This window comes from Zalophus californianus, chromosome 6 (genome assembly GCF_009762305.2).
Source record: "Zalophus californianus isolate mZalCal1 chromosome 6, mZalCal1.pri.v2, whole genome shotgun sequence".
NCBI lineage: Eukaryota > Metazoa > Chordata > Mammalia > Carnivora > Otariidae > Zalophus > Zalophus californianus.
In genome coordinates this window covers 81996453-82022201 of record NC_045600.1, presented here as the reverse complement: position 1 = coordinate 82022201, position 25749 = coordinate 81996453, and the positions used below count along the sequence as shown (strand labels likewise).

Sequence of the window (25749 nt, the reverse complement as noted above, 5' to 3'; positions counted from 1 at the left end):
ATATCCCCACCCAGCCTGGGAACTGTATTTTATTTAATTTATTATTTTCAGGAACAAATGTAATAGAAGAGACCTATTTCTAAAGCAAACTGAAAGATTTCTGGAGCCTTTTAGATAATCCATGTCATTGATGGTTCTCTGTGCTTCTTCTCCCTTTACTGACAAGTATTATACCGGCTCTGCAAATGCTTCCATCTCATTGCTCCCTCTGTAAGCTATAAGTCTCCCTTGACAGGCTGCTCACGGCATTTACAAGACTTTTGGCCTTTTGGTGACTTATGCTTTTTGATTGTGACGTGATGGGTCGCAGTGATCCGTCATCCCACAATAATAATGTCAGTGCCTTCCTGAGTGAGCCTGAATGCTTTTGCAGAGTTTGAATAATGTTGAGATCAATGCCTTTTTCATTTGCTAAGATGGAAAGAGTTGACCTACTGGTCCCTTAAGCATCAGCTTTGGCACACTGAATGGGTGGAGGCCAAATCTTATTATTCCTCTGTGTGCCTTGGAGGGATGTTTGTGCTTCCTCCTGTATCCAAAACTTCCTTGGACTCTGCCTCTGCTTTCAAAAAAAGAAAGAAAGATGAGTCATTTTGTAGGGTAAAAAAAGGACATTGTTTACACTCACTGGGGCCAGAGGCAATTGTTTTTCCTCTTTCTGTTATGAGACAAATGGTTTAATTCATAATTAGTAGAAATTTAGGGAAATTATGAAATTTAGGGAAGGATTGTTGGAAGATCCATTTACATGTAAAGCTAAGTATGAGAAGGCAAAATCTGGAATTCTCCCTATTTCTTCCATTTTTCTCAGCATGCATGATACCCCGCCATTACTGAGTAGATCTGGAATGGTCCTGATCAAGGGCACAATTTGGAAGGATCAAGGTGCCTGCAGTGCCCAAGTTCTCCCACTAGTTTAAACCATCCTGCCTAATAATCCTTGCTTCAGAAAACAGCACTGGGAATAGGGAGCCAGAGGGGTGACAGGCCTGTGGATGGTGTCACATGAAAAATAGAAATTGGCAATTTGGGGCCAGATAGTAAGGGTGTGTCCTCTAGCAGAGAAAGTAGGTTTTGTTTTCTTGTTTCTTTCTTTCTTTCTTTTTTTTTTTTTTTAAGATTTTATTTATTTATTTGACAGAGAGCACAAGCAGGGGGAGCAGCAGAGGGAGAGGGAGAAGCAGACTCCCCACTGAACAGGGAGCCCGATGTGGGGCTCGATCTCAGAACCCCGAGATCATGACCTGAGCCGAAGGCAGACGCTTACCCGACTGAGCCACCCAGGCGCCCCTTGTTCTCTTGTTTCTGAGGGTGAAGTAGAATCATGGGTTTTAAAAGTGGGGGATTGATAGAAAAAGAGCGGTGACCAGGAGATGGGTACTCCATGAAAATGTGGTACCGAGGAGGAGAGGAGAAGTCAGAGCTGAAAGCTGAGCTAGAATAGAAGTGCTAGATAGAATAAGGAAGGCAAAACCCGGAGAAAGGGGAGGCCTTACACATCATTACAATGCAGTGAATCTGGGTTGAGAGGCTTGGTGCTCCATGGCCAAGGACACAGTAAATGTTTCTTTTGGAGGCGCAGGAAGCCCCTGAGATAGCAGTCACTCTGCATTCTTTTTTAACCACTTTCCGAATCTTAACATCCTGGTCAGAATGTTTTCCACCTGTAGTACATAAAATCCCTGGACACAGACGTCTTTTGGTGAAATTAGGGTGGTGTGACTTTGGTGGCAATATAATCCTTATTTAACAAAGATTCTGGGTTAATTGCGCATTAACTCTAATGACACATGTAAGTACACAGGTCATAACTTGCTTTAATTTCTTGTGTGTTTCAGGATATCAATGGATATTATAAAGGGAACCTTAGATGGAATTTCAAAACCAGCCTCGAATTCAAGAACACGTCCCGGGAGCATAGGTCCAAGTACTTCTTTGGAGGTGCTCTCACCGGAACCAGCATCCTTCAAGGTACTTTTGCTGTTTAGAAATGACTTCAGGTCCTTCTCCTGAACTCTAGCACTTGGTAAACCAAAGCTGTTGTTAACATCCCACTTAAAGGATCCTCTTTAGAGGATATGTTCTGGGAGCACTCATAGATTTCTTCTTGGATTTTACTTTAGATCATTTAATGTGAAAATTCTGTGTCCTTCTTTACCTCCTTCTCTCCCTCCCTCTTTTGTTTTTGTTTTTGTTTTTGGAGTATGGCTTATTTGCTCACAGTTGTACTTTGCTAATGCTCATTTGTAAACTTTTCTTTTTCATAAAAAAATCTTTGTATTCTAATATCTACTATGCCGCCATTGACTCTTTTTTTTTTTTAAAAGATTTTATTTATTTATTTGAGAGAGAGAATGAGATAGAGATAGAGAGCATGAGAGGGGGCAGGGTCAGAGGGAGAAGCAGACTCCCCGCTGAGCAGGGAGCCCGACGCGGGACTCGATCCCGGGACTGCAGGATCATGACCCAAGCCGAAGGCAGTCGCTCAACCAACTGAGCCACCCAGGTGCCCCCACTGACTCTTAATATGAAAAAGGTTCAGTAATTTTAAAAATAAAGTTTGGGTCAAAGACCATGTAGTACATATTTAGTAGGTACCTTAGCTGGCCTGACTTCCTTTTCTTTTCTTTAGTAGTCTCTATTTCTTTTCCTAAATTATCTAAACTTGATGTTTTTTAAGGAATCAGTTGTTTTAAAAAATATTAATTTATTTATTTGAGAGAGAGAGAGAGAGAGAGAGAGCGCACTAGCAGGAGGGGCAGAGGATGAAGGAGAGGGAATCTCAAGCAGACTCCCTGCTCAGTGTAGGAGCCAGATGCTGGGCTCGATCTCACGACCCTGAGCTGAAACCAAGAGTCACATGCTTAACCAGCTGTGCCATCCAGGTGCCCCAGAAATCAGGTTTTTCATCAGCTGTATGGGACTATTTGTTTTAAGCTTGTGGCAAACAAAAATTTGAAACCTTATGGTGAAAAAAATCTTTTCAAGCTTATGAATCCATACTCATTTATTCTTTTGATTTCTGGACTAGACTCTATGTTTATTTATTTATTTATTTTTTTTATTTTTTTAAAGATTTATTTATTTATTTGAGAGAGAGAGAATGAGAGCGATAGAGAGCACGAGAGGGAAGAGGGTCAGAGGGAGAAGCCGACTCCCCGCCAAGCAGGAAGCCCGATGTGGGACTAGATCCCGGGACTCCAGGATCATGACCTGAGCCGAAGGCAGTCGCTTAACCAACTGAGCCACCCAGGCGCCCTAGACTCTATGTTTAGAGTGTTTGTTGTGATTTAGTGCAGGAAATAGAAAGCACTCTGGGCATTTCCAGCAGACAGGGATTGAATACCAGAAGTTCAGTTTCTCAAAATCAGTGGAAGGCCAGCGGGAAAGGAAATCATGGGAGGGGACTTTCCTTGGATTGTTGGTTCGTAGGTTACATCTCCATGACTGAAATAAAAAAGCTGCCTTCTACACTGCTACCAGTCCCTCAGAACTACAAAACTGGTCACTAGACATACAGAGATGACTACCTTTGGTATTTCTTGCCAATGTCCTATCACGAGCTTGGGAAGATGGCTTCTACTTCATGTCTGCCGGCTAAATCTTGTGCAGATGTATCTGATCATTCTAACATGCACCAAGAACTATTAAGTGGCTTGTTAAAATCCCAGGTCTAGCTCAGCTCTTTGTTTTGTTTCATCTAATCCTGCATCATTACTGTGTGTTAACTCTTGTTAGTTGTGTAATAATTTTTGTTATCCGGTAGGATGGATCTCCCCATCTTATTCTTTTTCTAGAACCGTCTTCGCTCTTCTTGGCTTTTTGTTCTTTTTGTATTTTAGATTGGTTTTTCAAGTCTTGTGAGAATTGCTCTTGGGGTTTTGACTGAAATTGCTTTGAATTTATAGATTACTTTGGAGAGAATTTCTAACTTTATGATATTAAATCTTATTTATTAACATTGTATCTCATTGACTTGTTTCTTTTTTCTTTTTTTTGGTGGGCAGCAAAGCAACATTTATTAAGCGATAGTACAGAGCTCCCAAAGAGGGAGGGGACCCAAGAGGCTTGCCCTCATTGACTTGTTTCTTTTTTTTTTTAAATATGGTTTCTTTTTTTTAAAAAAGATTTTATTTATTTATTTGAGAGAGAGAAAGAGAGAGAGAGCATGAGAGGGGGGAGGGTCAGAGGGAGAAGCAGACTCCCTGCCGAGCAGGGAGCCCGATGAGGGACTCGATCCCAGGACTCCGGGATCATGACCTGAGCCGAAGGCAGTTGCTTAACCAACTGAGCCACCCAGACGCCCATCATAGTCTGTTTTAAATGCAACAGCAATATAATCCATTTAAAAAGTATGCATATTGTTGTTAAGGCGCCTCATTGACTTGTTTCTAATTTAAAAATATACATACTGTAAAATTATTTTTATTCTTTAATCTGTTTTAAAAAAAGATTTTATTTATTTATTTGAGAGAGAACGAGCATGAGTGGGGTGAGGAGCAGAGGGACAAGCAGACTCTCCGCTGAGTGAGGAGCCCAATGTGGGGCTTGAGCCCAGGACCCTGACATCATGCCCTGAGCCAAAGTCAGATGCTTAACCAACTGAGCCACCCAGGCACCCCAAAATTTACTCTTTTTACTCCACAGTTCTGAGTTTGGGAAATATGTAGAGTGATACCATCACAATAAAGATATAGGACAGTTCTATCACCCCTCAAAAATTTCTTCATGCTACCCCTTTGTCCTTACTCAATCTCTCCTATTCTTTTTTTTAATTTAAATTCAATAAACACATAGTGTTACTTATTATACATAGTGTATTATTAATTTCAGAGGTACAGTTCAGTGAGCCATCAGTTGCATGTAACACCCAATGCTCATTACATCACATGTCCTCCTTAATGCCCATCACCCTGTTACCCCATTCCCCGACCGACCTCCTCCGCAGCAACCCTCAGTTTGTTTCCTATGATTAAGTCTCTTATTGTTTGTCTCCCTCTCTGATTTCATCTTACTTTATTTTTCTCTCTCTTCCCCTATGAGCCTGTGTTTTGTTTCTTAAATTCCACATATGAGTGAAATCATATGATAATTGTCTTTCTCTGATTGACGTACTTTGCTTAGCATAATATCCTCTAGTTCCATCCACGTTGTGGCAAATGGTAAGATTTCATTTTTTGATGGCTGCATAATATTCCATTGTGTGTGTGTATGTACGTATGTACGTACGTACGTATGTATGTATGTATGTATGTATGTATGTATGTATCTATATATCACCCGTTCTTTATCCATTCATCTGTTGATGGGCATCTGGGCTCTTTCCATAGTTTGGCTATTTCAATCTCCCCTACTCTTAATCTTGGAAACTCCTGATCTATTCTCTACCTGTTGTTTTTCTTTTTCCAGAAAGTCATATGAATGGAATTAAAAAGTATGTAGCTTTTGAGTCTGGATTTGCCTGTTGGCACAATGCATTTGAGACTCCTGTATTGTTATACATATCAATAGTTCACTCTTTTTTACTGATGAGTAGTGTTCCATTGTGTGGGTGTACCACAGTTTGTTTATCCATTCACATGTTTTTTTAATAATTTTTTATTGATATGTTAATCACCATACATTACATCATTAGTTTTTGATGTAGTGTTCCATGATTCATTGTTTGTGCATAACACTCAGTGCTCCACGCAGAATGTGCCCTCTTTATACCCATCACCAGGCTAACCCATCCCCCCACCCTCCTCCCCTCTAGAACCCTCAGTTTGTTTTTCAGAGTCCATCGTCTCTAATGGTTCGTTTCCCCCTCCGACTTACTCCCCTTCATTCTTCCCCTCCTGCTATCTTCTTCTTCTTTTTTTTTTCTTAACATATATTGCATTATTTGTTTCAGAAGTACAGATCCGTGATTCATCAGTCTTGTACAATTCACAGTGCTCACCATAGCACATACCCTCCCCAATGTCTATCACCCAGCCACCCAATCCCTCCCACCCCCCACCACTCCAGCAACCTTCAGTTTGTTTCCTGAGATTAAGAATTCCTCATATCAGGGAGGTCATATGATACATGTCTTTCTCTGATTGACTTATTTCACTCAGCATAACACCCTCCAGTTCCATCCACGTCGTTGCAAATGGCAAGATCTCATTCCTTTTGATGGCTGCATAATATTCCATTGTGTATATATACCATTTCTTCTTTATCCATTCATCTGTCGATGGACATCTTGGCTCTTTCCACAGTTTGGCTATTGTGGACATTGCTGCTATAAACATTGGGGTGTTCCTACCCCTTCGGATCCCTACATTTGTATCTTTGTGGTAAATACCCAGTAGTGCAATTGCTGGATCGTATGGTAGCTCTATTTTCAACTTTTTGAGGAACCTCCATACTGTTTTCCAGAGTGGTTGCACCAGCTTGCATTCCCACCAACAGTGTAGGAGGGTTCCCCTTTCACCACATCCCCGCCAACATCTGTCGTTTCCTGACTTGTTAATTTTAGCCATTCTGACGGGTGTGAGGTGGTATCTCATTGAGGTTTTGATTTGGATTTCCCTGATGCCGAGCGATGTTGAGAGCACTTTTTCATGTGTCTGTTGGCCATTTGGATGTCTTCTTTGGAAAAATGTCTGTTCATGTCTTCTGCCCATTTCTTGATTGGATTATTTGTTCTTTGGGTGTTGAGTTTGATAAGTTCTTTATAGATTTTGGATACTAGCCCTTTATCTGATATGTCATTTGCAAATATTTTCTCCCATTCTGTCGGTTGTCTTTTGGTTTTGTGGACTGTTTCTTTTGCTGTGCAAAAGCTTTTTATCTTGATGAAATCCCAATAGTTCATTTTTGCCCTGGCTTCCCTTGCCTTTGGCGATGTTCCTAGGAAGAAGTTGCTGTGGCTGAGGTCGAAGAGGTTGCTGCCTGTGTTCTCCTTTAGGATTTTGATGGACTCCTGTCTCACGTTTAGGTCTTTCAACCATTTGGAGTCTATTTTTGTGTGTGGTGTAAGGAAATGGTCCAGTGTCATTCTTCTGCATGTGGCTGTCCAATTTTCCCAACACCGTTTGTTGAAGAGACTGTCTTTTTTCCACTGGACATTCTTTCCTGCTTTGTCAAAGATGAGTTGACCATAGAGTTGAGCGTCCATTTCTGGGCTCTCTATTCTGTTCCATTGATCTATGTGTCTGTTTTTGTGCCAGTACCATACTGTCTTGATGATGACAGCTTTGTAATAGAGCTGGAAGTCCGGAATTGTGATGCTGCCAGCTTTGCTTTTCTTTTTCAACATTCCTCTGGCTATTCGGGGTCTCTTCTGGTTCCATACAAACTTTAGGATTATTTGTTCCATTTCTTTGAAAAAAGTGGATGGTATTTTGATGGGGATTGCATTGAATGTGTAGATTGCTCTAGGTAGCATTGACATCTTCACAATGTTGGTTCTTCCAATCCATGAGCATGGAACGTTTTTCCATTTCTTTGTGTCTTCTTCAATTTCTTTCATGAGTATTTTATAGTTTTCTGAGTACAGATCCTTTGCCTCTTTGGTTAAATTTATTCCTAGGTATCTTATGGTTTTGGGTGCAATTGTGAATGGGATCGACTCCTTGATTTGTCTCTCTTCTGTCTTGTTGTTGGTGTATAGGAATGCCACTGATTTCTGTGCATTGATTTTATATCCTGCTACTTTACTGAATTCCTGGATGAGTTCTAGCAGTTTTGGGGTGGAGTGTTTTGGGTTTTCCACATACAGTATCATATCATCTGCAAAGAGTGAGAGTTTGACTTCCTCTTTGCCGATTTGGATGCCTTTGATTTCCTTTTGTTGTCTGATTGCTGTGGCTAGGACTTCTAATACTATGTTGAATAGCAGTGGTGAGAGTGGACATCCCTACCACGTTCCTGACCTTAGGGGAAAAGCTCTCAGCTTTTCCCCATTGAGAATGATATTCGCTGTAGGTTTTTCGTAGATGGCTTTTATGATATTGAGGTATGTACCCTGTATCCCTATACTCTGAAGAGTTTTGATCAAGAAAGGATGCTGTACTTTGTCAAATGCTTTTTCTGCATCTATTGGAGGATCATATGATTCTTGTTCTTTCTTTTGTTAATGTATTGTATCACGTTGATTGATTTGCAAATGTTGAACCAGCCTTGCAGCCCAGGGATGAATCCCACTTGGCCGTGGTGAATAATCCTTTTAATGTACTCTTGGATCCTATTGGCTAGTATTTTGGTGAGAATTTTTGCATCCATGTTCATCAAGGATATTGGTCTGTAATTCTCCTTTTTGATGGGGTCTTTGTCTGGTTTTGGGATCAAGGTAATGGTGGCCTCATAAAATGAGTTTGGAAGTTTCCCTTCCGTTTCTATTTTTTGGAACAGTTTCAGGAGAATAGGTATTAATTCTTCTTAAAATGTCTGATAGAATTCCCCTGGGAAGCCATCTGGCCCTGGGCTCTTGTTGGGAGATTTTTGATGACTGCTTCAATTTCCTTAGTGGTTATAGGTCTGTTCAGGATTTCTATTTCTTCCTGGTTCAATTTTGGTAGTTGATACATCTCCAGGAATGCATCCATTTCTTCCAGGTTATCTAATTTGCTGGCATAGAGTTGCTCATAATATGTTCTTATAATTGTTTGTATTTCTTTGGTGTTGATTGTGATCTCTCCTCTTTCATTCATGATTTTGTTGATTTGGGTCATTTCTCTTTTCTTTTTGATCAGTCTGGCCAGGGGTTTATCAATCTTGTTAATTCTTTCAAAGAACCAGCTCCTAGTTTCGTTGATCTGTTCTACTGTTCTTTTGGTTTCTATTTCATTGATTTCTGCTCTGATCTTTATCCATTCACATGTTAAGGAACATTTGGATTGGTTGTAAGTTTTGGTGATTATGAAGAAAGCTGCTATTAATATGTGTATACTGCTTTTTGGGGGGAAGTAGTTTTTTATTTTTCTTGGGTAAATACCTAGGAGTTGGATTGCTGGATTGTATGGTAAGTGTATGTTTAACTAAAAGAAACTGCAAAACTGTTTTCTGTTCCCATGAAAAATATGAGAGTTCCAGGTGCTCTGCATTCTCACCAGCAGTTGATAGTGTTAGTTGTTTTTTTTTTAATTTATTATTATTTTTTTATTTTTTTTAAAGATTTTATTTATTTATTTGAGAGAGAATGAGAGATAGAGAGCACGAGAGGGAAGAGGGTCAGAGGGATAAGCAGACTCCCCACTGAGCAGGGAGCCTGATGTGGGACTCGATCCCGGGACTCCAGGATCATGACCTGAGCTGAAGGCAGTCGCTCAACCAACTGAGCCACCCAGCCGCCCAGTTGTTTTTTTTTTTTTAAAGTTATTCTTGGGGCGCCTGTGTGGCTCAGTTGTTAAGCATCTGCCTTCGGCTCAGGTCATGATCCCAGGGTCCTGGGATCGAGCCCCGCATTGGGCTCCCTGCTCAGCAGGAAGCCTGCTTCTCCCTCTCCCACTCCCCCTGCTTGTGTTCCCTCTCTCGCTGCCTCTCTCGCTGTCAAATAAAGAAATAAAATCTTAAAAAAAAAAGAAAAGAAAAATTCTCAGCCATTGTTTTTCAGATGTTTCTAATATTGCCTTCTTTTTTTCCCTTGCGTCATCCTGAAAGTCATATTAAATGTCTGTTGAAATTTTCTCTTCTATACTTTATGTCTCTTATCTTCTTTTTAATATTTTCTATTCATTTCTTTCTCTGTGCTTCATCCTGGGGAATTTTTAACACATATTTTTAAATTCTTGAATTCTTTCTTACACAATGTCAAATCCATTCTTTAATCCATTGAATTTTTATCTTTGTTTTTTTATTTTTTATTTTTTTAAAGATTTTATTTATTTATTTGATATACATAGAGAATGCAAGCAGGGAGAGTGGTAGGCAGAGGGAGAAGGAGGCTCCCCGATGAGCAGAAAGTCCAATGCGGGGTTTGATCCCAGGACCCTGGGATCATGACCTGAATTGAAGGCAAATGCCCAACCATCTGAACCCCCCAGGCATCCCTAAGCCATCGAATTTTTATTATTTATTTATTTATTTTTAAAGATTTTATTTATTTATTTGACAGAGACATAGTGAGAGAGGGAACACAAGCAGGTGGAGTGGGAGAGGGAGAAGCAGGCTCCCTACTTAGCAGGGAACCTGATGTGGGGCTCGATCCCAGGACCCTGGGATCATGACCTGAGCCGAAGGCAGACACTTAACGACTGAGCCACGATGCGCCGCTCCATCGAATTTTTAAAGTTAATGATATATTTTTAATTTCTGGAAGCTCTTTTTAGTTTATTTCCAAATAAACTAAAGATGGTTGGTGCTAATGGAGTGGGGAGCTATGGGTAAAATTATAAAATGGGCAAAGTTTGCCTTTTGTTCTCCAGTTTCATCTTTTTGCTTCATTGCTTCCTGCTCATTCTAAGAGGATCATATGGAATGATATATATGAAAGGTCTTTTTGTGTCCTGAAGTGTGTTATTATCCAAGTATATTGCTAATATCTAGTTATGTTTCATATATTCTGTATTCCCCTATATAAAAACCATTCTCGGGGGAAGGTCGGCCAAATTCCTTTATGCCAAGATATAAATAACTGACAGGGCTCATGTGATCTCTGCCAGCAATTTCAGCATTTTCACAGAACTATATAGCCTAAAGGATTTACTGGGTATTATGGCATTGAAGGCTTTAACCCGGCCTTTCACAGAAGTGTGTTTTTGAACAGGGGATCCTCTTTAGCACCTCCAAGATTACACAGAGGAGGCATTGTTTTGCTTGTTTATAGGTTAGGCCTCCACTGGTTTCATTCTATACTGGCTGTTTTCTTCTTTGTTAAATCAGGATAGTACCTGCCTATAGCATAGCGTCACTGTGAGCAGTGAATGAGGCAGAGTGTGTAAAGTATTTAGCACAGGCCTGCCCAGTATTAATTCTTCAGGAAATGTTGGCTCTGAGGATTATCCCACTGACTCAGTTCTGCTGGGGCTTATGTCCTAGTCCAGGTGAACAGAGATGCTCGTGTGCAGCCCTGTGTCCCTGGAGCTTAATTCTCCACACCAGCCCCTTCTGCCCTGGAGATTCACAAGGGGGCACAGATTACCGTGGCTGAGAGTTGACCACGTAGGTGCAGAGAGAACAGAAAACCCTCCAAAGGCTGGATTCCTCCGTTGGGAGGGGAAAGGTGTTCCTCCCAGAAGCGGTTGACTCTCTCTCTGAGGTTTTGCCTCTCTCTTGGGCCGTATTCACTTCCACTGTGACTCTCACTGCCACTCGCAGCTGTCAGGGCACTATGATCCCTGTTTCTTTTCCTGACGCAGCCATGGGTGTCTTTTCTTGTTCTCTCAGGAAAACACAGCTGCCCCCAGCTGGTGTTTTCAAAATGAGCCTTGCTAAAATAGAAAGAGAAACCAAAATGAAATAGAAAAACTGTGAATAGCATAAAAATAATCACCAAAGCACAGGGTTCTGACTTGAAGAATCTCCTTAGAAACACATCTCTATTCAGGCTCTTGGCTTTTCAACTCTTCGATAGCCACACGAGGCTAGTGGCCCTCGAATGGGACAGCATAGCTCTAGACCTCTGACTCTCTGTCCGAGTGTAAGCTCAGGGAGCAGGCACCATCATGCCTCATCTCCAGAGCTGGCAGAGAATGGTTCCTTTTGCGACTGATTCCTGACCCTTCTCCCTAGTGCTGGAAATTGCTGGAGAATAGAGCATATCTCTTTGGTGCAAATGTTATTAAATTTAGTTGTGTAGTTAAATTATATTTAATTAAAAAGTGTTCTATTTCTAGACTAGTTGAACACTAATATAAGTATGTGAGGACACACATACACTAGTGTTCAACTAGTCTAGAAATGTAAAGTTTTAAAGAATATATTATTGGGGTGCTTGGGTGGCTCAGATGGTTAAGTGTCTGCCTTCGGCTCTGGTCATGATCCCGGGGTGCTGGGATCGAGCCCCACGTCTGGCTCCCTGCTCATCGGGGAGCCTGCTTCTCCCCCTGCTCGTGCTCTCTCTCTCTCTATCTCTGTGTCTCGAATGAATAAATAAAATCTTAAAAAAAAAAAGAATATATTATTTATGAAAACTATTTCTTTGGAAATAATTTAGGTTGATACTGCAATCAAGTTGAACTCTGGCAAAGAGAACCACTCAGACAGCAGTAATGCCGAGGAAAGTAGAAACAGTGTTGATGATAAAGCGGAAGAGGACTCTGAGAAACCAAAATTGGTGGAGGATGGATCAGATGGAGATCTGAACTTCATTCAGCATCAGACAATCCCTGAATGTTCAGGTAGGATAATCACTAGGTGATTGGTTAATGACAATGATAGATATTATAGTTCAAATATTAGAGTTACATGTGTTTTTTATCTGCTATGTAGAAATAATAGTTAAGAGGCATACCTTTGTAAGCACCGGTTTTTATTTACAATATGTGAAATTTGTCATTTAATAAAATTGTTATTGTGGTCATTTTATGTTAATCAATAGGAAATATTGCTGCATTTTATGACATGATTTATCGATCTTTTTGATGACTAAATTGTGCAATAAAACGTACTCTGTAATTTATAAATGCCTTCTTAGGGATAATCCCATTTGATCTTTTTTTTTTAAGATTTTTTTTTTTTAATTTTTATTTATTTGACTGGGAGAGAGACAGCTAGAGAGGGAACACAAGCAGGGGGAGTGAGAGAGGGAGAAGCAGGCTTCCCGCCGAGCAGGGAGCCCAATGCGGGGTTCGATCCCAGGATTCTGGGATCATGACCTGAGCTGAAGGCAGATGCCTAATGACTGAGCCACCAAGGCACCCCTCCCATTTGATCTTAATAACTTTTGGATTTTAAACGACTCCTTTTTTCCCCTGGTTATTAAATTAATACTGGTCAGAGTGAATTAGAACAGCATTTCTCAAAATGTGGTCTGCAGAGCCCTGGGGGATTGCTGAGACGCTTATAGGAATTCTGCAAAATAAAAAACTACTTTCATCATAATACTGATATATTAATAATACAATTCATTATAATACTGAAATAATGCTATTTGCCTTTTTGCCCACTGAATGGACATTTGCAATGATGGTACAGAAGCAATAGTGAGTAAAATTGCCAGGGCTTTCACGTGAATAAAGGCAATGTATCACATTGTACTAGTAGTCACTGTGTTCTTCATGACCAGGCACTGGCAGAAGAAAGAAGTAGCCAATGTCATTCAAGAACATCTTTGATGGAGCAGTAAAAATTATTAATTGCATTAAATCTTGATTTTCGAATATACATCTTTATAATTGCCTGGGAGGTAAAATGGGAGGTATATGAAGCAATTCTGCTGTCAACCAAAATGTGAAATTGGTGTTGAGGAGTACTTGTATGATAGTTTAAGTTGAGAACCGAACTGGCCACTTTTTAATGGAACACCATTCTTATGCGAAAGAATGACTCACAGACAAACTATTATCATTCAGACTTGGGTAGTTGGCAGCCATTTTTTTTTAAGGTGAAATGAGCCTTTTACTTCAAGGAAAATAATTGATAGTATCTTTTGTCAATGATAAAAATTGGGCTTTCAAGTGAAAACTAGAAATTTGGAAAACTTGTGTATGCCATTCCAATACTTAGACTTATCTGATAAAATTTGATGACAGTACTAACCAATGAGATTTTTAAAAATATTAAATATTAAATGTGTTAACATTTTGAAGGTCTGCATAATTCAATGAACCACTATTTTCCAAATGACCAATGCAGGGTAAAAGATCCATTCAGTGTGAAAGATAGATGCATGGATTTTAATAGAACAAATACAAAAAGCTCGCTGATATGGTTACAGATTTCGCATTACAACTACTCTTTAAAAAACTACCCCTTGTTGAGTTTTGATGTAGTATCAAAGAAGAGTATCCACAGTTATCTGAGAAAGTTATTACATTTCTCCCCCCTTTTCCAAGTGTATGTCTTTATGAGGCCAAATTTTCTTCATATACTCTAAGTGAAACAAGAGATTGCAATAGATTGTACAAGCAGATTTGAGAATCTAGATGTCTTCTATCAGGCTAGATATTAAAAATTTAAAACAATGCCATTCTTCTTAATAATTTTTTAGAGTATATAGTTATTTATCATAAAAATGTTATATTTATGTTAATATGTAATTTCTAATAACATCATTTTTAAATGAATAAATATATTCTAAAATATTTTCTAAAAAGTTTTGATTTCTAAAATGGTAATTATCAATAGATGTAACATAAACAAAAGCGACTTTGGGTTCTCAATAATTTTTAAGGCTATAAAGGGAAGCTGAGGTCATAACCTTTGAGAACTGCTGACTTAGAGTATGTCTGGGATGAGGTTAGCTCTCAAAGTTGGGCCAGGTGCCTCAGGATCACAGTTATCAGAAGATGAGGCATTATAGTTGAGATTAGCTGTTGGCCCAGTTTAAAGATTTCATTGATTTTATTTATTTGAGAGAGAGAGTGAGAGAGCATGTGTGGGAGCAAGTGGGGGAGCAGCAGAGGGAGAGGGACAAGCAGACTCCATGCTGAGTGTGGAGCCCAGCTCCCAGATTCGATCTCATGATCCTGAGATCATGACCCCTAGTCAAAATCAAGTCTCAGACGTCCAACCCACTGAACCACCCCAGGCACCCTGCTGTTGGCCCAGTTTATGCTGTACTTGTTTATACTGTTTCAGAACTGCCTGAGTTCCTTCATGCATGAGTTCCTGCCATATAGACCACCTATGTATATGGAGGCTGAGAGTGCTAGGATTGGCAGTGAGGAACTAGAACTAAAGGCTGTTGCATTTGAAATAAATAAGCAATAAGGTTTGCAGAGCCTCCTTATTAATAAGATCAGTATTCTTTTTGGATAAGCTAATTCCCTTCTGGAAGTATCTCCTTTTTCTTAAAGAGAAAGTGATATACATTATAGAGAAACACACTGCACTCTCTGGATTTTAAAAAGTTGCAAAATTTGGTCTTTCTTAGCAGAATATGCCATTTCTAATGATCTAACCTGGAGTGGCTGAGACTTTAGTATATGAGCGTTTATGTTCATTGACAGATTATCATCTTTTGTAGCCGAGATATGGAAGCAACTCAAGTGTCCATTAATAGATAAATGGTTAAAGAAAATGTGTATATATTCACACACACACACACACACACACACACAATGGAATATTAGGCAGCCATAATAAGATGAAATTTTGTCATTTGTGACAATATGGATGGACCTAAAAGGTATTATGCTAATTGAAATAAGTCAGGCTGAGAAAGACAAATACCATATGATTTTACTTATATGTGGAATCTAAAAAACAAAAATGAATAAACAAAAAAGCAGAATCAGACCTATAAATAAAGAGAAAAAAGTGATAGTTGTCAGAAAGAAAAGGGTATGGGGGATGGGCAAAATGGGTGAAGGGGAGTGGGAAATATAGGCTTCCAGTTATGGGATTAATAAGTCATGGGAATAAAGGGCACAGCTTTGGGATTACAGTCAATGGTATTGTTTTATCTTTTTTTCAGTCAGTGGTATTATAATAGCATTACATGGTGACAGATGGCAGCTATACTTTTGGTGAACATATAGCATGTTATAGAGTTTTAAATTACTATGTTGTACACCTGAAACTAATGTAACATTGTGTGTCAATTGTGCTTAAATTAAAAAAATTTTAAAAAGGGAAAAAAAGAAAAGACCCAGTTATTTCAACTGTGAAACAGAGATAAATGTCTATTTCACAGGGTTGTTAGATAATTATATGAAAAAATACATGTGGGAGCACTTTGTAAATCAAGATACATGACACCAATGCTAGTTATTCTCGTGAGCCATAAACATTTGTTGAATGAAAGAACAAATAGTAAACACAAAACAAAACTTTATGGTTGTACTAAACTTCAAGCTCATTCCTACTTTCAACACAATATAGATGAACTCGAATTAAAAGAATTAGATTCTCAACTTCAAGATGCCATTCAGAAGATGAAGAGGCTTGATAAGATATTGGTGAAGAGACAATATAGAGAAAAAGAAATTAAGAAGCAAGGTCTAGACATGAGAATAAAGCTGTGGGAAGAACTTAAGGTAAGAACTGTTTAACCATATGCTAACATGGAAGAAACAGTTTCCTTTAAGATAAGTAAGAAAAGCATGGACTGTGGTCATATCAGTGTGGTCTGCCTTTATTGATTTATTTTGTGGAAGTAGGACAGTGGCGTGTATATGTCCGTATTGAGGGGGTGGGTGGGGGAGATAGTTTTCGGGAACCAGACAAGGTAACTTAGCAGCATTCCAGATTTCAGGCACTGCATTGGCATGTTTGTTTTCCACGACAGCACAGTAGACCTCTCTTCCCAGTGTCAGGCTGGGGTTCCTCCATCTCTGGAATAGAAAGTGATGTGGCACCTATGTTTGAGTACGTGTGTCGGCTTTTTCTTCAGCAAGCTTATAGTTTGGAGATAAATACATAAATATACCAAATATTTAACCCTCTGATGACCATTATTATTTGAGTAAACTTTTGTGACCAGGGAGTGGAAAGTTCAGTGTTTCATATGCCGGTCATACGCTGATCTCTGAGAAGCCATAAAGTGCTTGTGGTCTGTGACCAGACTCTATTTGCTTCTGTCTCAGTACATTTCTAGTGCTCTGTTAACATTGCTTGGCCTTCTTGGACCTTTTATTCTCTGTAGTATTGAGGGGTGGAAGTTGACCAGATGTTTGCACTGACTTGATGTAGAGCCATTGGCTCATATTTGAACTTTGCCTCTTAAAGGAAAGCACTTGTAAAGTAAGGAGTATTGTAAAAACAGATTGGTTGTTTTTGATAAATTCCTCCTTGATCAGTTGACTGACTTCAAGGAAATTTCCTAGACGATAATATGAATTAATAATGAAGTAATTAAGAATACATTTTTACAAGATTCCCAGGCAGACCACGGGCTAGAAAGAAAGCACCATACAAAACGCAGTGCTTTAAACTAGAGAAATGATTTGTGTATATTTTAGCAGAAAAAATTAGTCTATCATTTACTCTTATTGAGTCTCAAAGCAAATTTTTACTTGTTTGGAAACAAGAATGATAACTGGAGGGGCACCTGGGTGGCTCAGTCGTTAGGCATCTGCCTTTGGCTCAGGTCATGGTCCCAGGGTCCTGGGATCCAGCCCCACATCGGGCTCCCTGCTCAGCGGGAAGCCTGCTTCTCCCTCTCCCACTCCCCCTGCTTGTGTTCCTTCTCTCGCTTTGTCTCTCTCTGTCAAGTAGATAGATAAAATCTTAAAAAAAAAAAAAAAAAAGAATGGTAACTGGACCCATAATAAAATACAGCATCAATCTTGAAATGTCTGAAACTGTAATTTGATGATGTACCTTTAGGTTACTCATTAGTTATAGAAATATTAAACAGAAGCTACAGAAGATTTAAGCAAGATAATTATTATGTAATGATAGACATATATTCCAACTCTATTTGGGAATATTATTAGCTAGAATTTTGTGGGAACAAGAGCACTAATAGATTTCCCAATTAAAGAAGTACAAATGACCTGAACCTTCTTGTTTGTATGTACACAGTTTGGAATCCATGGAATTTTAAAAAATACTGAGTTTAGTTGCCTTCTTTTTCCATGTTTAAACTTGTTTCTCTTTTATTAGTCTGCAAAAACCAGTGAAACTTTGCAAAGTAATGAGGAGATGGAAAATACAAAAAAGTTCCTAGCTTTGACTGCTGCATCAGAAGAAACTGTCGGTGAGTAAAATTTGTCTTTGTTTTTATCTCAGAGTCATAGATTATTTGGATTAAAATAAGATTCCCAGTTCAGCTATTTTTTCTTTTTCTTTGAGCCTAACTGTTCTTTAGGGGAAATGATTACATTAGGTAGGATTATATGGAACTCTCCTGAGTGTAGATAAGTTTCAGAGGTTTCTAGGGTTTGTGTCTGCTCAAGGGTGTGGGGGCAGGGCAGTGAAAAATTGGCAAAGAGAAAGTGTCTTTGCCTTTACTTCTTGTCCTCTTAGATACCTCTAGACACCCAGTTGATGCAGACAGTCTCCTAACTGCCTAGAATGCTTCCATGGAGGGGCCCACTCAGGCTTCTGCACTCCCTTTCATAAAAATCTGATTTGTCTTATTTCCTGTTCTCTTCTGGTCTTGCTTTTGAGACCAGCCAATTAATTGTGCATGTTTTTACATTCTCACCTTGTGTTTATGTGTATCTCTGATCCTTCTTTTCATCCTTCTCCTCCTTTATCTTCTCTTCCTCCTTCTTCATCTACAGAGGTATTACGGAGTCATGTAATCTTGAGCTTACTTATACAGTGGTGAAAATTTTAGGGATTGGGAAGCAGTTGATAAGCAGTTGATTTGGCAGGACCCTTTGGAAATCCTTTAACCTATGCCACGTAAGTGGTTCTCCAGTACTGCTCGGGGTGAAGACTGACTCTGAGCAAGGGCCTCTGATTTCTCTGAGAATCCTCGCATCCATCTGTCTTTTGCAAAGTGAACGTCCAACATTGTAGAAGCCCGAGAACCTGACTCAGACTTCTGCAGCTGTTTAGCATGAGCTTTGATATGAATGAAATTCCTTCAAGTTTGTTTCTTTCCGGACCCAGCATTGAGAGCCCAGAAGCTGCTCAGGCCTGAGGGATTTGGGGTTGGAATACACCAAATGTTTCTCTCCAAGAAGGTGGGTGCCTATCTGGGTTGCCCTTTCTATGACTAAGGATTTTCTTTTTTTTTTTTTTTTAAAGGAGTCTTTCTGAGTTTCTCCTTGATAGATCTGTATTTAGATTGGCCTTGTTGAAATTTACCATTTGTATATCCTAATTAAAACACCAAAAGCTATTTGCCTGTTAAAATCATAGACCATTTTCTTTCTACTTCTATTTTGTTATAGAAGTAACACATATGTAATCATTATTAGAAAATATTGGTAAACAGGAAGAAAAAATAATCATCTAAATTCTTAACTTGCAGAGATAATCATTATTAATATTTTTGCTTACCCTTTATCTTTTGAGACATTTTTAGTGCAAATAACCACGTATATTTTAAAAATAAAAATGAGATCAAATTATATATATGGTGTTTTGTAATTGGTTTTCTAATTTGCATCTCATGAGCACCTTTAGCTGTCAGTAAGAATAGAGCTGTGCGGTAGTTAGCTTCCAAGATGTTTGCCATCAGTTCCTTCCCTCTGTGTATGCTCATCCCAGTCCTCATAGAGGGATGGAGTCTATGTCTTCCTGTATTTTCAGGCGGGGCTGGGCTGGGCCTACTTTGACCGATAGATTACAGCAGAAGTAATCCTACACCAGTTCCAGCCCTAGCCACTAAGAGGACTGGCAGTTTCTGTTTCTCTTCTTAGAAGGCTCTCTCAGGGGAGAGCCAGCAATCCTGTAAAGGGTCAGACTGCGCTGAAGCTGCCATGCTATGGGAAGGGCCACACAAGCCACATGGAGAGGCTCCGCAGAGGGAGTGATGCTCACCTATAGTGAGTTCAGTAGTGTCCCACCAGAATTCATGTCTACCTGGAGCCTCAGAATGTGGCCTTATTCAGAAACATAAGGCTGCAATAACATCCTTGGGTAATTATTCTGTTATGACCTTCTGTGGTAATTGAAAAATTAGGTTGGAAACTAGGTTGAAAAAATGGCCCCCCAAGAGATATCCACATCAAATCCCTGGAAGCTGTCAATGTTACCTTATTTGGAAAAAGGGTCTTTGCAGTTGTGAGTAATAATTGTGGAATATGGAGGAGGGCTCTATGCCATCATGAGTATCCTCATAGGAGAGAGGCAGAGGGAGAAGAAGCACACAGAAGAGAAGGCCATGTGAAGGAGGAGGCAGAGGTTGGAGTGACGTGGCCTCAGGCCAAGGAATGCTGGCGGCCACCAGAAACTGGAAGAGGCAAGGAATGAACTCTCTGAGAGCCCCCGGAGGGAGTGTGGCCCTACAGAAACCTTGATTTTGGACTAAGGGCCTCGAGAACTGAGAGAATACATTTTTATTTTAAGTGACCAAGTTTGTGTGAATTTGTGACAGTAGATACTTCGAAGGGAAATCACTTAGTCAAAGGGCTTGGACATTTTAAAGATTTTTATCCATATTGACATAGTAAAAGGTTACACCAATTTAGACTCCCCCTCAAGTATTGTATTTGAGAATTGTTTTCCTATACCCACAATAACAATGGATTTATTATTATTACCATTATTATTTTAAAGATTTTATTGAGAGGGAGTGAGCAAGAGAGAGCATGAACAGGGGGAGGGGCAGAGGGAGAGGGAGAAGCAGACTCCCCACTGAGCAGGGAGCCTAACGTGGGGCTCAGTCATGGGATCAAGGATCATGACCTGAGCTGAAGGCAGATGCTTAACCGACTGAGCCACCCAGGCACCCCAACAGTGGATTTAATCGTTGTTTTAAAGCTTTACTTATTTAAAATGAAATCACAATTTGTATCTCTGTGGTAATTGGGGAGGTTGAATATGTAGTCTTTTAGCCATTTTGGGAATTACTTGTTCTTTTATAAAATGAGGTGCTCCTTTTTACTGATTTGAAGGACTACTTTGCATATTAAGGATACTAATTCTTTGACTATTATAAATACCAAAAATATTTTTTTCTAACTTATTATTTTTAGTTTTATGATATTTCTTGCTCTCCCAAACTTAATATTTTTTTTAAGATTTTATTTATTTATTTGTCAGAGAGACACAGAGAGAGAGAGAGAGAGAGAGCATGAGCAGGGGGAGTGGCAGGCAGAAGGAGAAGCAACATCCCCCTGAGCAAGGAGCCAGATGTAGGACTCCATCCCAGGACCCTGGGATCGTTACCTGAGCCAAAGGCAGACGCTTAACTGATTGAGCCACCCAGGCATCCCAATATATTTTTTTTATTTAGCTAAATCAGTCATTTCATTTCTTTTCATTGTTGCTCTGCTTAAAAAAGTCTTTTCCAATATAAGATGACATAAAAATGTACCTGTGTTGGGTGCCTGAGTGGCTCAGTCGGTTAAGCATCTGCCTTCAGCTCAGATCATGATCCTTGATCCCATGATTGAGCCCCATGTTAGGCTCCCTGCTCAGCGGGGAGTCTGCTTCTCCCTCTCCCCCTCCCCTGGCTTGTGTTGTCTTCTCACTCACTCTCTAAAGTAAATAAAATCTTTTTTAAAAAAATGTACCCGTGTTTTCCTTTAGTATAGTTATTTTTTATGAAAAAAATTAAAATGTTAATCTGCTTAGAACTCATTTTGTTGTGATATATGAAGTAGGGAGTTGATTTGGTGGTTTTTTTTCCCCCAATTTGTTAGCTAGCATCAAAAGATCATAAATAACAGAAATAAAATCAATGAATCACCAAAGTAGTAATTAGTAAAAGTTTATTGTGCACACATCAAAAAGGCAGCTTGCAAACTGGGAACACTAAAGCCAAAACATGGAATGAGGCTCAGGGGCAATGTTTACTTCATATCAGTTTTCGAAAACACTTGAGGTTTTGCTTATGATTTCCAGAGACATAAGCAAGAGATGACCCAGGTCAAGTTAGCCTTGCCAAAGAAGCTAAATTAGGTTTTGTTTGTATGACTAAACTGGTTTTGTCATTTTGGTTAAATATTTTGGTTAAAAAATAATTTTTAAGGCTTGTCTCCATTTGTTTTTTAAATTAAATTAAATTAAAAATTTTTATTTATTTGACAGAGAGTGAAAGAGTACAAGCAGGTGAGAAGCAGAGGGAGAGGGAGAATCAGGCTCCCTGCTGAGCAGGGGGCCCCACTTGGGGCTGGATCCCAGGACCCTGGGATCATGACCTGAGCTGAAGGCAGACGCTTAACCCACTGAGCCACCCAGGCAACCCTTTTTTTTTTTTTAAATTTGAGAGAGAGAAAGAGAGAGAGAGAGAGAGTGAGCATGAGCAGGGGCAGAGGGAGAGGGAGAGAGAGAATCTCAAGCAGACTCCCCACTGAGGGTGGAGCCTGATGCAGGGCTCTGTCCCAGGACCCTGAGATCATGACCTCAGCCGAAATCAAGAGTTGGCTACTTAACTGACTGAGCCACCAAGGTGCCCCAGTCTCCATTTGTTTTTGATATTAACACTAGTTATCTCAGGACCTTTTAGTGGATAATCCATCATTTCCTCACTTATTTGAAATCTCACTTTATCATGCACTGATTGGGTCTCTTTCCAAATTTTCTATCCTCTTCCCTGAATATTTCTGTCGGCACCGATGTCAGTATTGCACTGTTTTTATTATTGTAGCTTTGTAATACATTTTATTAGGGCAGGTATATTGTTTTTCTCAAAAAGTTTTTTGGAATAACGTGTTTTTCTCAAGGCTGTTTTTCTCTTTGAGAGTTGTTTAGCAGGGAATCCACTATTTAAGAAAAGAGACTGCAAAGTACCTCTAAACTTACAGCTTATAGAATGCTGTTTTACTAACTTAAATGTCTGAAGGCTATCGTATGAAGATAATCTGTCTTGAAAAGTACGATTCTTATATTTTCTTTCATGTCTATCGGTAATTCTGTATCTTCATAGAACTAAGACTGCATTCGTTTTTCCAAATGAACATGTACAGTGTCAGGAATATAATTCTGGATATGACAGTATCTGAGCCTCTGTATTTCAGGAGGCTGGGGCTAAATGTTGATTTCTCTAATGGATGATGCGTTTCTAAGAAGCTGTACCTACCTCCTGTGGTTGACTCTGGAGCAGGGACTGTGAAACAGGGGATCCATGGTGGCTTTTTGACATTAACATTGTCAGGCATAGAGTTCACTACCAAAAGAACTTTTGGCCCTGCAGGGCAAGACTTTTGTTTTCAGTTGTCTTTTCTTCAAAATCAAACCAGAACAATCAAATACACTTCACTTCTATTTTTTTATTTTATTATTATTTTATTTTATTATTTTTTAAGATTTTATTTATTTATTTGAGAGAGAGAGAGAAAGAGAGATAGAGAGCACGAGAGGGGGGAGGGTCAGAGGGAGAAGCAGACTCCCTGCCGAGCAGGGAGCCCAATGCGGGACTTGATCCCGGGACTCCAGGATCATGACCTGAGTCGAAGGCAGTTGCCCAACCAACTGAGCCACCCAGGCGCTCTCACTTCTATTTTTTTTAAAGATTTTATTTATTTACTTGACAGAGAGAGAGAACACAAGCAGCGGGAGCTGGAGAGGGAGAAGCAGGCCTCCCGCGAAGCAGGGAGCCCGATGTGGGGCTTGATCCCAGGACCCTGGGATCATGACCTTAGCCAAAGACAGACACTTAACGACTGAACCGCTCAGGCGCCCCTACACTTCCCTTTTAAAGTTCATGCCATGTTTATTCGGCTTAAACCTGTGGAGCTCCCTGTTGTAGCTTTGGAGTCACGTGACTACTATAGGCCCTGTAGACTTTTGCAGTAATGTTAGATTAGTACTAATGTTCTAACGTAGAAATTAGTTGGGCTTCATGAACTGAAAGCTGGAGTTACCAGGGACTCGAAACCTATGTTCAGGGAGAATCACCAGTTTAAACATGATCATGTTAGAGTTTCAATTTTTGGATTTTGAATTCTTAGTCAATTATTATGTATTGGCAGTGTTTATTGTGCTCAGAGCAGATGAGATGCAGAAGTAGGGTCAATGGAAAAGGAATGGGAATAATAGATACTCTTTGGTGCACCAGATGTCTATTGCTTTTCATTTTTGCTGCTGTCTGTAGCTCACGCTGGACCGGTGTGCCCAAGGGAAGAGACGATGTTACTGTGTTCCTGGTTCTGCAGATTTAAGTAAATTCTTTTTGTTTTTTTCGTGACTGGGCTTTTAGAGAAGGCAAATTCCTTAGTCAAATTTCCTGCTGGTTTTTTGTATCACAGGCATATTTTTAACAGTCACCCATATCTGATTTCTAAATATCTTAAAAACCAAAGGAGGTATTTACTTTGGACTACATTATTAGGCTAATTACACATTTTTTTCTTTACATTTTACATAACGTAGTTCTTACTTCATTCCTGAAGGGGAAACTTTTGGAATCTTCAGTCTAAGAAAGGTATTATTAGCAGATGATTTTCACTGTATGTATAAATGAATAGAAATGTAAGAGTCCAATTTGACCACATAGCAGTGATTTTAGTCTCCAATTCCTCCTATTACAACATAGTCGCATATTATAAAATGGTGTGAAACTACTTATGTTTGTTCCATTCTGAGACTAATTTCTTTCCCATGTTATTCACTGAACTTTGGCTACCCTTCTTAATTAAAAATATAAAATCGAAACAATTATTTTGATCAAGCCTATATATAGCTCTAAGTTTTAAAGTAAAATGTTTCTATAAGGCTTATGAAAACAGAAATCTGTTACCCTGTTCCCCTCCATAACTTTTTCTTTGTTACCAGGAAAGCACAAGGCCCTTGTAAATTATCCAGTAGGTGGCAGCATCTAGTTAAAATACACACTTTAAGAAGTGTCTCTGGAAGAATTTAGAGCCAGACTTAGACTTGAACTTTATTTTTTTGAATTTTAAAAAAATTTTTAGACTTGAACTTTAAACGCATATCTATAAACATACCCAAATCTCCCTTCTGCCTCTTTTCCCTTTAAAAAAAAAGGAGAAATTCTTAGGATGAATATTCTTCCTTATCTCCCCCAGTCACTTGCTTAACCTTTTATTTAAGAGTAATTTGAGGGACTTTGGGCTGGTGGCACAATGGCAATTTCCAGCCAGCTCCTCAGACCCAAAATACATGCTAGCCCTTTCTAAAATCACAAAGAACCAACAGCAAAACAAAAGATACTGGTTTTTGAGTTATATATTTAGTTTTATTGATAGGTATAAACACAAGTGGGGCCTTGACAACAAGAGAAAGGTAAAAACCACATTAAATTGATTTTTTAAAACCATATTTTGAGTTGATAATGCAGAGTTAATAACCTCAAGTTTAACTATTGAGATGCTGAGGTAGACAAGATTGCACTTGCTAGAGATACTTTAAAAGTCTTTCCACCCCATTTTGAGGGGCCACTTTTAAGTTTTTATAGAGAAATTTGGTGAAAATCAAAACTCCTTACCATACCAGGAGTTTTCCCTTAGTTTTTAAGCATTTCTCTGACGAATGGAGACAGAATGCTGTACTCTCTGAGGCAAACACATCTAATGATAGAATTGTTCATCATCAGTGTTTTTGATGGAAGTTATTCCTTTTTCCTTTGTCACGTTGGCCTCTGTGTTTCCAGCTCTAAATTTATAAGTGTATGTAGGCACAACACAGCAGAATCTTAATCAAGCAGGCTTCTAATAATCTGAAAATACCTCTTTGAAAGTGCTTTCCTGTGAAATTCAGGTATATGCCACTTCTGCTCGTGGATGATAAGATTGAATAGTCTAAGAAAATATGGTGGTTTCTTTCAGCTCTGATTTGCAGAGGATTGAGGGAGAAAATCAATTGTGGTAACTAGGAGGTTAAGGATTTTTGGCTTTTAACCTCTGTTACAGTCTTAATATTGCCTAGCAATGTCTTTTGCATTCTCCAAAGTGGCTATTCCAAATGCTTGCTGTGTGTTTAACCTCTTGTCTTCTGCAAGTCCTTCACTTCCACCTGCTTGCTGTCCAGAGAAAGCAACCACCTGGGTGGGAATCCCTTCCACATTCTCTCCTTATGTCTCTAAACTGCACTCTGTTCTCCTCCATCCCCCATCTTTCTTACCTTAGATTGAGGGAAGGTGCTGTTCTCCAA

General features: G+C 39.3%; 1 protein-coding gene across 4 annotated transcripts in view; it reads left to right on the top strand.

Annotated features, from left to right (window-relative positions):
* FSIP1 (fibrous sheath interacting protein 1) overlaps nt 1-25749 on the top strand; it is a 209992-nt gene that overhangs the window by 4601 nt on the left and 179642 nt on the right. For all 4 annotated transcript variants that reach the window (XM_027569380.1, XM_027569381.1, XM_027569377.1 and 1 more), the window contains exons 2-5: nt 1839-1971; nt 12125-12308; nt 15955-16109; nt 17680-17773. In XM_027569380.1, the coding sequence (XP_027425181.1) occupies nt 1846-1971; nt 12125-12308; nt 15955-16109; nt 17680-17773 (559 nt within the window). In that variant the 5' untranslated portion in view covers nt 1839-1845. The remainder of the gene's footprint in view (nt 1-1838; nt 1972-12124; nt 12309-15954; nt 16110-17679; nt 17774-25749) is intronic.